This window comes from Molothrus aeneus, chromosome 8, assembly GCF_037042795.1.
Source record: "Molothrus aeneus isolate 106 chromosome 8, BPBGC_Maene_1.0, whole genome shotgun sequence".
NCBI lineage: Eukaryota > Metazoa > Chordata > Aves > Passeriformes > Icteridae > Molothrus > Molothrus aeneus.
This window is the reverse complement of record NC_089653.1, coordinates 9,788,540-9,802,071: the sequence shown is the minus strand read 5'-3', so window position 1 is coordinate 9,802,071 and position 13,532 is coordinate 9,788,540. Positions and strand designations below refer to the sequence as shown.

The 13,532-nt window shown below is 39.1% G+C and overlaps 1 protein-coding gene across 2 annotated transcripts in view; it reads right to left on the bottom strand.

The window, feature by feature from the left end:
- VCL (vinculin) overlaps positions 1–13,532 on the bottom strand; it is a 55,561-nt gene that overhangs the window by 9,146 nt on the left and 32,883 nt on the right. For both annotated transcript variants that reach the window (XM_066555082.1, XM_066555081.1), the window contains exons 7-18: positions 11,265–11,355; positions 10,354–10,501; positions 9,334–9,487; positions 8,222–8,397; positions 7,047–7,237; positions 5,516–5,715; positions 4,680–4,808; positions 3,515–3,664; positions 2,805–2,913; positions 1,522–1,824; positions 813–937; positions 309–494 (exon numbers count right to left, since the gene is read on the bottom strand). In XM_066555082.1, the coding sequence (XP_066411179.1) occupies positions 309–494; positions 813–937; positions 1,522–1,824; positions 2,805–2,913; positions 3,515–3,664; positions 4,680–4,808; positions 5,516–5,715; positions 7,047–7,237; positions 8,222–8,397; positions 9,334–9,487; positions 10,354–10,501; positions 11,265–11,355 (1,962 nt within the window). The remainder of the gene's footprint in view (positions 1–308; positions 495–812; positions 938–1,521; positions 1,825–2,804; positions 2,914–3,514; positions 3,665–4,679; positions 4,809–5,515; positions 5,716–7,046; positions 7,238–8,221; positions 8,398–9,333; positions 9,488–10,353; positions 10,502–11,264; positions 11,356–13,532) is intronic.

Here is a 13,532-nt window from a genome sequence, read left to right as displayed (position 1 = left end):
TTGTCAGCCTGCACAAGCATGACTATTAGTGACTCTCTAGGCAATACCAGCACCAAGAATCACAAGCAGCTTGGCATACAGAGCATATTTGTGTTCCCAGGACTATGTTAATAAAGCAGTCTAGCAATCCTAAGTATTGCCTGACTGACCCTTGTTCACTCTGATCTTGAAAGGGTTTCTAATTCCTCCTACATCAGTGTTTTTACTATTTAGTCTGTGAAAGACACTGTCTCTTAAGATGAGACACACTGATCCTGAAAACAAAAAGAGAATCCTTTTAGCACAAAACACTTAGAACAGTTTCCTACCTTGCTGGACCATTTCCGGGCTTCATCATGCAACTGCCTTGCTGCCATCATCATGGGCTGATTGATTGCTTCTCCTGCCTTTTGCTCTGGGAACTCTTCATCCTTTTCTTCAGGTGGTGGTGGCCTGGGCGGGGGAACCTCCCCCTCTGGCAGTGGTGGTTTCGGAGGAGCGAGCTCATCAGTCAGCTGAGGGAGGCAAACATCTTATTGAGAGCAATGAAACAGAGCAAAGACTGAGCAAACAATGGTGTCATGGCAGGACACGACTGCATGACCTCAGGTCTTTTTCCTGTTTTCCAAGTGCTTCCTCTTAAAGAAAATACCATGTTTTAAACTTTCCTTTGAAAGCTGGATTGATATTTTTTAGACTTGAGGCTACTTGTATGCATGGCTGACCAGACAATACCTTTTATTTCTAAGGAAGAATAATATACTTAAGTAATTTCAGTGTAATCCACACATCAATGACAATTGTCTATTTTATTACCAACTACCTACACTTACATGAAGGTGCTCAAGGTCAGGAGGAGGAGGAGGAAAATCTGGTTCCTGAGGCTGGAAGGCTTCTCTGACTTTGGCCACAGCTCCCAGAATTTTGTAGCCAGAATCCAAGAAACTCTTCTGCAAACCTGAACAAAAATTCCAATACCAGTTTAATACCAATTTAATAGAACTTGGTAATACTTAGAACACTACACCCCCAAAAATTACTTCTCCAATGTACTGTGCCAAGTACACTTACATATGTATTTAGAAACTACCAAATTGTTTACAGCAGACCGGCATGCTTGAAATGTTAGTGTCACATGCAACATGCATACAATAAAGCCTTGGCTGAATAATAATCACTATCAATAGCCAAAGTAATTCCCTGAACAACTTTTAGAATCAAAAAAACTACATAGTATTTTCTGCTATAAAGTAGTATTACTTAAAACTAGCAACAAATGCTTCTAATTAAGAACATGAAATTGCACAACATATTAGAATGCTGAATCCTTTTCCCCTTGAATATGCCAAAGGCCTTTGATTGCATTTTAGAACAGCAGGATGCAGCAGTTAATGGTGTGAGCTTGATTTCATCATTCTGAGATGTAACTGTACACCATATTTACATAAAAGGAGATACACAGCTGTATAAAAAAAATGAGCACTACTTCACATCATCTCCAGTCAATAAAAAGCCCATTTTAAATTAGCTGACAACCCTTACCAGGATCAGAAATGTTGCCTGCCACAGCTTTAGCATCCATTACCATGGGTGATATAGTTTTGCTCAGCTCATCAGAGGCTGCTTTAACAGCCTCCCGAAATTTGGGGTCTTCGGAATTTTCCACCTCCCGCTTTGCGACCAGCAGGATGCGGTTTGCTCGCCTGGCAATGCTGGTGGCACCAGCTACCAGCATCTGAGGCTGCATGTTGGCCATTGCAACTTTACATTTGTCCAGGTCCTTCTTAATGGCCTCTTCTGATGCATCCAACAGAGATTTAGTATCAATGGCTTCATCCACCAGCCCTAGAATAAAAGTTCAATACATTAATATTCTAGTTTCATCTGTGCAAAGGGATATTTGGTACTCCAGAGATAGTTCAAAACCAGAAAAGTATTTTAACACTGGGGTCAGGGGAAGAGTAGAAGAGGGCATGGAAATCAGACCAAAGTACTACTGCAGTTTAACTCGTGATTCTGTTGTACCTCTGTGACAGTTACCACGGTAAGCTTGGTAATGACATCCCAAGCTCTTACTCCTCTACCATGGAATGTTGTTTCAGTCAAGAATTATCTTACACAGAATATGCAGCAGAGATTCTTTCTTCACACCAAATTTCTTTAAGCATATTCAGTACTTTTTGTACTCTCCCATTCATTCCAAAGGAAATATCCCTCTTGCTGTGCTTTTTACATAGGGGTGATTCATAGTGACAAGGCAGTGAGATTTAAAATACCAAGGATTTAATTACTGAGATGAAGGAGGAGATAGTACAGTCAGCTGTTCAGCAGGTCAGTGCAAAGGATCTACACTTGGGAAGGACTGAAACATTTCAGTACCTCAGCAGGAGCAGTAGCTTTGTCTTATTCTCTGTATTCATTGAGCTGTTACAATATTTTCAACATATTTCCTTTCCTTCACTTAATTATCTGTCCTATTTCAACATGCCAAGATTATACAGAAGAAAACCTCAAGTTGTCACAGTGATATACTGCTAGAGTAGCAACTGCAATAAAAAATGATGGTATTCTGATTTTCCCAAAAAAGAACTAAAGCAGAATTCGCTCCTCTCCAGCTCAGTATCAGCAGATAAGAAGCCAGCTATTTTGTATATTCTGTAACATATACATATTCCTGGGGTGAGAGAGCACATTCCCACTTCTCTTAATTTATTTTTAATCAATCATTATTCTTAGCATGTTTCATCAATCCAAACAGCATGGAGAAAAATCTATACAAGCTAGTTAGCCACAGGTAGGATCTTCAACAAAAATTCCTACTTTACCTGTCATTTTCTCTACATTATCAATCCACTGGTTTTTCATGGTCTCAAAATGTTCATAAGCAGCTTGATTTCCAGGATTTCTCAAGAGGATACGAGCTGCTGATACTACCTGCAAACAGAAGACATTTTTAATTATCAGTACACATCAACATTATGCACATTCTTGAAAATGCTCTTGTTTTTTCAGGACCAGATGTGTAGCTCCACATTTGAAAACCTAGTTCATTAATTCTAGTATCTAGCTCCTTGAAGATCTACCATACTTTGAAATTAGCTGGCATAAATACTTTTTTCTGGAACTTCAATTATGTACTAATTTCTTATAAACAACTCTTAAAAACACTAAAGTACAATACTTATTACACTACCAACATTTAGATAGAAATTTATTTTGGAATAAAAAAGGAGCATCTTTCCCCTTACATATTTTACTAAGCCTCAAAATCATTTGGTTTCAAGTGTAAGTCACAGACACTTCTGTCCAAGTGTTGAAAAATAAAATGTGTCATTTATCTTTTGTTCTACTTTTAGTATCATGTATAGAAATATTTGCCATTCCCCTTTTAAGAGTGTCAGCATTATGTTCTTTGTTGGTATTAACAAGCATCAATCAACAACATTCTCTTTGAGAACAGAAGCATAAGGAATATTCCCCAGAAGTCATCCCCAGTCCTTTTAACAACCCTTCAAACCCAGCCCTTCAAACCCACCTGTGGGGTGAGTTCCCTTGCTGATTTCACTGTTGCCTGAATGCCCTCCACAGTAGTTTTATTGGCAGTTCCAACTGCAGCTGCTTTTTCTGCTGTAGCTCCCAGTTTAGCAGCATGGTTTTCAAAGTTTGCTGCTCTTTCATCAAATACCTAGTTGTCAAAAGAGAAAAAAACATTTTAAAAAGCCCTAACCTCCCTAACAGAGCAAATAATTTCTTCAAAGTGTCAGAAACACCTTCGTAACATCCCCACTTAACTCATCCTGAGAGGATGCAAAAGGACACAAAAGCTTTGAAGGCATTTGGTTTTTTTAATCTTTACATTACCAGACTTTCTTCTTTACTAACTCAATGGGACAACTAAGGAGATGGCTATGCACTTTATAGCTTCAAGGTATCAAGTTCAGTAATTCCTGATGACTACTGCTGCAAGAAATACTCTATTAAAACTATTTTAGCTCAGAGATTCACCTTCAAACCCATAATACAAAAGTAACTATATTTGAAAGATAAATAAGGGGGTTTACACTAAAAATTGACACTGGAAAAAAACTGCCTCCTTTTACAGTGCTTAGATATTCAAGAAACAGAGTAGTTGGACAAAAAGCTATCCTGCCATAAAGCTGAATTCTCCAAGGCCTTGGGAATTATTTTGATCATGTAGCCAAAAGCCAGAATAACCAAATAGAACTGCCAGACACTGCATTTTAGGTACTTCATGTGCAGCCAGTGGCTTTCAAGTACAGAAAACAATATCCAGCTAGAGAACAGATTTAGTCTGTTGATTAATTCTGGCATGAATTTGACTATTGTAATCAGCTTATGTAATGCTGGGATATAAAAATCCACCAACTAGTGTGTTAGGGATTTTTGTACAAAAATTTTGCAATGTGGTACCAGCAACATGGGGAAACATTTTTGCCATTTATGAAGTCAGGGACAACACTGTTTCCTGGGTTATACAACTCACAGTCTCCAGGAGTCTGGAGAGGTTTGCACAGTAATCTTTATGTTGTCAGAATTATTAAGCATGTACCACAAACTTGAGAAAAATTACCAATTCATTTTTCAGAGCACTGATTTATTTTTCAAAATACCAATTCAGGTAAAATTAAACAATAACTGAAGCTTTATATGGAAAGAAAAGACCACCTGGGTATACTTGCCTCATCTCTGTTGGGAGCATCAGAGGGAGCAGTGGCTGCTACAGCTAACAATTTAATAGGAGTTGTGGTGTCACTAAAAACATCAGAAACTTCCTGGGTCATTGCTTCTTGCATTCGTGCTTTAAGATCCTTAAAAAAGTGGAAAATTATTAGCATATGATAGAGGGATATTAAGTTGTAAAGGTTCAAATCCCATAAAACCTTCTCTTGCAAAAAAATGCCTGTTCCAATGGCAGATATTAAGATAAAATTACCTTAGAAGTATGACCAATTAATCACCTTTTACATAATTTGCAATATACACAGCTTACATACCACTCCTTGAAGCAGTCTACATTAAACTCTACACCTACATTTCACACCCTACATTAAACTCTTCTTGATCAGGCCTAATCTCAAGCCTAGCTCTCCTCCCAGCCGTCATAGTCAAAGCCCCCCTGTAGAGCCTACACCTATGACTGCCTAAAGCCCACGTAGATGCCCCCATTGCCGGCTCCATGCTGCTGGCAGCCCTGCTCCTAAAACTTGGAGGCCATGGTATTATACAAATCACAGTCCTATGAATGAACAGCATTATTTGACACCTTGCCCCTCAAATCTGCAATGCTGGCGTACTATTTTTTTTTAAGACAGACTTAAATTTTCCTTCTAAACTGTTCATCTGAAATTAACCCCCATGGCACAATAACAAGCCCTTTTTAGAAAGTCTGCTTTAGCCACCCAGCTAAAGCAGCAGGTGTGTAGCTGCACTGTTGTTTCTATGGAGGCCTCACGCACACAGGGCTGGCAGAGGAGCGAGGGGTTGCAGTGCCTGCCTGCCCAGAGCAGGTCCTTACCTTGAGCGAGTCCTGGAGCTGAGCAGCAACGGCCCTGGCCTGCGGGGACTCGCCCTCGCCGCGGGCAGCCAGCTCGGCCAGCTGGGCCGAGAGCTGCTCCACGCGGTCACACTTGGCCAGCAGCTCCTGCCGGTACGGGCCCATCATGACGTTGGCCAAGCGCCGGCCTTCGGCAACCAGCCCCCGGATGGCTGCCTGGCCTGCAGGGGACAGGGACAGGGCAGTGACACACAGGGGGACAAACACCAGAGCCACCAGCAAGCACCGCAGGCCTACGTGCACACATCACAATTCCTGCGTTTTTAACAACACTCCCCTAGGTGGTAGAGAAGATCTTGTGCAGTTTATCACTTAATTACAGTTCAAAACCACAGAGGAATTCAACTGTCTCCAGTTTTTTTTTGCTTAATTCAGCAACTCTGGCTAGAGATACATCCTTTTTAATTAGAATGGTCTGACAAAAAATAACCATGGCAGCTGTCAGGTATTTCCACATAACTAATCTGTTGAAACCAATGGAGCACTTACAAATTTCAAATACTGCAATTCATCCCCTCAATAGAAGATGAGCAGCAAGAGGGAAAGAAAAGACAAGTAGAAACACAACTTAAAAAGCCAAATGCCCTCTCCCAGAATTCCAGAAGCCATAAGTAAGAAGTGTCAAGTAGTCTGGATTGCAAGGGACAGTGGGGGTAGGGAACACCTTACAAAGCCTCCACAGTGTGTCAAAAGCTTTTCCATAAAAAAAAATTATTTTTAGCATGGGTAATTTCCTTCATTCACTCACAGATGCTTCCTGCTCATTCACAAGAATGTAATTCTCCGTTCTTTCAATAATACAATAGCAGTATTCTTTTAAAAGAACTCATCATGTCTTAACTCCAAAGACCTACTGAAGAATAATTTTAAACTAATGCTAACCCATAAGTAATCCAAGTTTGTGATCAAGCTTTAAATTACCTAGGAAGTTGTGACAGCATCAGACTATCCAAGAATCACTCAGCACTGCTGGCATCTTTTATATTCTTAATTTACTTTTCTTATGAGTATACTGCCAAGTGCCAGCAACTCCTGAACCAGAGTTATATGCTCATCGAGTGTAAAATGAGATTATCAGATCCCCTTTCTCTTTAATTGTTAGCATTCTCCTCAGATAACCCAGAAACCATACAAGAAGTGATACTTCTAGGTCAGGTTTATGAGTGTTTTTCTCTTCTCAGAAGGACTTAATTACTCAATTTGCAGGAGTAGGTATAAATTCAAATTTGAGATACAATATTTGCATAATAAGGAAAGCAAGGAGCAATCTTAAGTTTGTTTTCTCTACAGCACATGTTCTTCCATTCTTTAGGAAAGAAGACAAAGAGAATCACGGGCCAGCATAATTGCAGTCAGGACTTAGCTCTAAGTCTCCACACCAGTGAAGATTCAATGCATCCTCAGCATCTCAGGAGCAGTAGTCTCCACCACAAAAACTGGTGACGGGTTTGATTCTAAACCTGGGGGGGGAAATCATAGAGGAAACACTTACCTACTCCCCTATCAGCAACAGTGGGATTGTCTATCCACCTCTGAGCTTGTTCAATCTTGCCCTCCAAATGGACAGCTGCTTTAACTGGCCTTGTATTTGCTACAGCCCTGTTTGTTTTGGACTGTAAATTCTGAAGTGATGTAGCTATTTGCTTAGCCAAAGCACGGGCCTCAGGAGAGTCACCTTTCCCACTAAGGATTTAAAAATAAAAAAAAAAAACAGTGTAGTCATAGAAAGATCATTTACAGATGATCTCAAGTTCAGCAGGAAGACACACAATAAAAAGATCTCAGTATTTTTAAATAAGGTTGAATTTGACCCTTGGGTTGAGACTCTGAGGAGCAATCCTCTGCTGTGGTACCTGGACTTTACATATGTTGAGCACAGCACTGAGGTGGGGGAAGGCATAGACTGGCATTGCCAATGCTGGTGTAAGAATTGATTTCCCATTTCCATGGCTGTCTTATGAGGAACTGCAATCATGCCATACAGATTACAAGCAGAAGAGTAAGCAGCCACAGAGCAAAGGCTATATACAAACCTGACAAAAGGTAGCACATTAAGACCTACAGCAGCTAAAGTTCAATAAAAACTTGATTAAAGCATCTAACTAATGAAGCAAGAAAAACATCTATTGCTATATTGCAACCAGCCTTAGGTGAAGATGACAATTTGTACAATAACAGTTTCTTTCTCCTCTTCCATTCTCAAGCAGCCTCTTTGCAAAACTGATACAGCAATAGAATTTCTGAAAGGCTCAGCTTTTGTATAGTTTGCAGTTACAGCACAGAACACTGACCATGATGGAAGTGGTAGATATTCCACTTTGATATTTAGTAAAGTGCTTAGCAAAAACCAGTCATAACACCCATCTGCATAAACAAACTTATATTTCCTTTTACCTTGTTGTTTCAACAGTACAAACAAGCTCACTTTTGGCTGCAGTTTCCTTCTCAAATATTCCATAGGCAATAGAAAGAAAATACTTCCACGTAATACATGTCTGGTTACCTTTGTCTTAAGGAAGCTAGTGCAAGCTAGGCTTTGAGATAGAAATCACTAGGCTGAATAACTTAAAAGGGTTTATTTTAATGATCAATATTCTGATCTTGCTCAGCATTAGGAGCTGCACAGGAAAGTCATTCTAAATCAATGGTGATGAAACAAACACTTACTGTCGTCGCAGATCTGACAGCTTGGCTGTCAAAGCAGATATCTCCCCCAAGGAACGAAGGATGTCATCTCTCTCTTTAGGCTCCTCACACATTTCTGCAACTTTCCTTGCCTCAGCCATAATTCCCCGAATATGCTCCTCCCCTTCAGTGCCCCCATTAGGATCTGCAAGCCAATTCTTAACAGAAAGAATGGTGTTCAAGTGAAGACAAAAAGTAATGTTTATTCTATACATGATTTTATAGGGAAAGAAAATACCAATAGAGCTTTCAAAAGTTTATTCTACTGCTTCATAGTTTTTCTGTTTTGAAAAAAAAGTCAAATTAGATTAAATCTACCCAAAGATTTTACATTCTCTCTCTCCCCTCAATATTTGCCAACAATATTTTAGAAGTAAAATTGAATCACTGCCTTTAGAAACTGATGATGTGACTTTCAGAAAAAAAATGAAAACATGCTCTTGAGCCCAGGGTGGTACACAGAGCTCTTCCTATAAAGTCCCATTACCATTTCATTTGATGAATATATAATATTAATGTATCTTTATCTATTGATAATAGACACATATACACATTTAGATAAGGTGTATTACTTGATGATAATCATAATCATCACTGGGTAAGAGACTGACCATTGAGGGATATTAAGAGTAAAAAAAATAAAGGATCAATTGAAAGAAAATGTAGTTTCATTAATATAATTTCTTTTCTGTCATTAACATACAGTTCTAAATCCCAAACTCCACTCCCAAAACAGAGGCCAAAGAAAGGGCTCTGGTTTTATCCACAAATAAGTCTGTTCAATCTAAAACTCCTCTATTCTTTTCTTTAATAAGATTCATTTATATGCAAACTTAGGGTATTCCATCATTTTAATTTAATAACCTTGAAATTTTTAGCAATGCCAAGTAAGTTACCCAAAAAGATCAACTGAAGCAAAACTCACCATATGCTGTAAATCACTAAATTTAAGATTTTTCTTTGTTAAAGCAAGTATCCCCTCTATGTTCTTCCTGTCAAGTAACTGTGTTTTGTTTGGAAACAACTACAGTAGTTCAGTATAACAGCTGTGAGAGTAGCAACGTTCTGAAGGATTTACTAATCACTGGTGGTACCTGAGCAGCATCAATCTTCTTAGCAATTGCCTGCTTGGAGTTGGTCATGGCCTCCAGCTTGCGGGCTGCATTCTCCACCTTGGCAGTGAGCAGGTCCAGCCCCTGGGACACCTGCTGGGCTTTCTGCATGGCCATGGGTGTGGCACCCTGTCCTCTGCCCGAGACAAAAAGAGCACCACAGGTTCAGTTCAGGACTGACTAAAGCTATTTTCTAAGTCAAGGAGCAACAAAACCTGTTTACGCTTATTCCCAGCATTTATTCCAAAAGATATAGAACTTAATCAGATTTGGTTTCCTCCTTAGGGAAACAAAAAAAAGTGAGTAACAGAAGTAGAGATAAAAACTAAGAACATATTTTCTCTATTCCAGAATGTGACCTTTAGCAGTCTCAGAGGAATAAGCATTTTTTAAGAGTCAAAAAGTAAAGCTATTTAAGGATACAGTTAAAGTACCCAGGACAAGGCCCCTTTTCTCTCATTTACAGACTGTTGCAGAGAGTCAAAATCTGCAGGAGTTAAAGTCTTCCTACATCTAAGTGATGACAGCAAGTAAATTAAAAAAAGAACTATGAAAATAAAATGTCTTAGCTGCCTCAATCATGTGACACACAAAGTTCAATAGAATTTGCCAGTGAAGGATAAACAACAACAACCACATGTGATCTAACATCCCAAAAAACACCTAAAAAGAAGAATATCCATGTATCTTACAGTAATTGGAGTATATCCTCTTTGGAGAACAGACTTAAGAGGAGAGTTTAAAATTTCCTTTCTGCCTAATTTGGAGGAAAGTTACGTGTTAGCAAGCAAAGTCAGAATTATCTACTTGAGCAATTCTAATCATCATATTATGTAATTAACATTTCTCCTATTAAAACATATTCTCATCAGAAAAGAAGAAATTGAAGTAAAAAAGGCAAAATACAGTTCTGGCCTGCTTTTTTACAGGTTAGGAAGTGACAACTGCAGAGAAAACATTTCAATAGCACTTGGGAAGCGCCCAGCCCAAGTAGAGCTTTACCTGGCCCGGAGGTCAGCCAGCTGATCTGTCATCTGGCCCAGGGTTTTGCACGTGCCCAGGATCTCTCTGCGCTCTTTGCCCGCACACAGCTCTCCTGCTTTGCCAGCTTCATCAAGGATCTGCCTTATGGCCTGCTCACCAGCATCCCCTGAGGCACAGGGTCAGTCAGTACAGCAAACAAGACATTCTGTGACATGTATGAGAAAACTCCTGATATCACCATGTCACGTGAACTGCATTAGGTTCAGCTGGGAAAGCACATTTAACAAAAAGGGAGATATACACCAAAAAACAACAATTCACATCCAACTTTTACAACTGTATTAGTTTGGCTTTGATTTCAGAGGAAGTCCATTTAATACGGTCTTTCAACATCCAAATGGAACAGGCCTCTATTGAGTTTTGTTTACTTGAAAGACACAAAGGTAAACAAACCCCTTATATAAGTAAAGGTGATTGCAATTAGGCATATTTATGGCAGATACTCATACTAAACATTTTATGTCAAGACTGAAAGAAAAACACTTAAAGAGATTCTGTTAGGGAAATCTCAAGTTATGAAAATTTGAAAATACAAAAGAAGGGATTTTAAATATTAGCCATGGCTACAATTAAGTACTGTTCAATTCCCAACTTTTTGGGTATACTGCTGGAATGCAAATTAAGAACATCTATGTTCCACAGAATACATATATTTTAGACCATTTAGAAGAAGCAAAACCTTCTAGGTCATTAGACACAACTTGTTAAATTCCCAGTATCTAAAGAAAGGAATAAATACAGGCACCTTCAGAATGATCCACTATGTAAGGGTTATTAATGCTTAAAGACAAATTTGTCTTAAACAACAGAAATAATGAGACCTTCAAAAATCAAAATACTTTATGCTGTTGTTTGTGATTAAATATTACCTGGAGGTGCATTTGGATCTCTCAGCCAACCTTTTGCCTGATTCATCTTTGAATCTATTAAGGCTAAAGCTCTTTTCATGGCTTCAGTGTCCTTTACAAAAGAGAAACCAGCAAAATGATACTCAAAACAAAAATATCAAAGCACAAATAATCATTGCAACCAAAGCTGACAAAGGTTCTATAAAGCAGAGTCTACTTATAAAAACCCATTCGTATAAGCAGCTCAAAACCCATTTTCAAACTAACAGGTCAAAATTGCTTCTTTCCAGTTAGAACAGACATTTTCATTTCACTCAAAATGCAAAAATTATGCATGCAATTTTAGTGGTTTTTCTATTTCTTTATTCACTAGTGCTTTAATTTCCAAAGTTGGAGCTCTAATAAGCACACATCTTGGAGTTAGTTCCATTTTACATCAGGGCACATAGAAGAGTTGTGATGTAATTGGAGTATCAATATCTGGTAACTGGCCAGTGAATCTTACTACTTACTTCACATAAGAGGCTGCACATCTGCATTTCTCACCTGCTCTGCTGCTTAAAGTCAAACAGTTACTGTTTACAGAGAAGTAAGACTACCAGCTAATTTCTGAAAGTCTCAGATATAGAGCTGAATGTCCTTGGAGATAGACACATGTATTTACAGGTGATTGTTTAAAACTCTGAACTCCTCTGCCAGGATCATCAAAGAAGCTGTTTCCTTCACTATTATGCCACTACTATCCAACGCCTCAGGCTGCAGAGGAAACAACCTCCCAGTTCTGATTTCTATTCACAGTCTGCACATTGTTCATGTGCCATCTCTCCACTAGAGGCCACAAGTTTTCCATCTTACACAAATGGAAGGACAATGAAAACAGTAACATGTACCTAAGTAAGAAGTTGCGGAAAAGCCAAAATAGCTTTTTACCACACATATCATGGAAGTGATTTGAAATGCATCTAAGATCCCATGAATGGTATAGAGATGACAAAAAGAAGCCTGGCTCTCATGTAGCATCTGAATCACACTGCCCATGTCAAATGCTTTTGAAGAGAAGCCTACTACCATCAGTGATCAGTATCTTGCTATAGCATGTGCTATCCTGACAACACTAAAGAAATGCCACATTTTGTGGAGTTGTTCATTCTGCATGCTTAGTCTCAAACATACAACACTAATACTCTGGCATTTTTATTCAGGCATATTAGTCTGTCAGCTATTCATAAGGTGCTATAATATAATTCAGCAAGCAATTCTGTAAAATGTCATGCAATGTAGCTGAATATTTTTAAAGGCTCTTCAATCACAGCCTGAGAGAGAGCACCAAAAGCAGAATTATTTTCACCTAGATGACTGGGTCCCAAATCTAGAAACTGGCTCTCCAAACTGAGTTTGGACCTGTTTGAAAAACCTTCCAAAAGGTCAGATATGCAGCTAGGGGTGGGAAGATGGACACATTATTTTAAAAGTTATCTTCTCTATAGCTCAATAATTGTGCATTCAATGTATGCTACGAGACAGGCAAATATTCATTGAATATTCAAATGTATATATAAATCTTACTACCTATGAAGGTAGGTGTTACTGTTTTCTGTTGTTTATGTCAGGCTGAAGCTACTTTAGCTTGAAATGCTATTTCAGGCCTGTCTGCCCAGAAATAATTTGAAACAATTAACTGAATTTTTAAAAAGGCAACAGATGTTTCTTATTGTGCCAATGCAATGGTAGGAGTGGGTGGAGAAAAGCAGTGTTGGGAAAACTGTCTTTGCCCCTCCCTTTTTACTCTCACAGGCTTTGTGTTGTCTCAGCTGCCTGCAGAGTTGCAGTTTCAGCAGAATTATACAGAAGCCTCTGAATCTGAGGTCTAATATCTGAGGATAAAATCATAGGTGCTGCAGATTTTGCACTCATGATTTTGTAATTGCCAGCACTGCCCCAGCAGCAACAGGATCCATCTGCCCTGTCATATGGAGTTACACAACTGGATTGCTCTGCAGGGTGAGTCTGGCTATCCTGTGTTCCTCTGCATATGTCCCCTTTTCCTATTGAAAAAAGTCTGGTAAAATCCTAGCGTAGCAATTGAAGTGTTTCAAGACAACTGCTCTTAAAGCACCAATTCCCCATCTACACAGCCCAAGGAATCCCTCTCAGCTATAGCCTGATCAGGAGTTTTCATTGCAGTGAGCTGAATAATGCAACAGAAAACTAGAATGCATCCTTAACTAGGGTTGTTGGTACAGCACTTTTGTGTCTGCCAGAGCTGTGTCTGGTGTCAGATACCTGGCA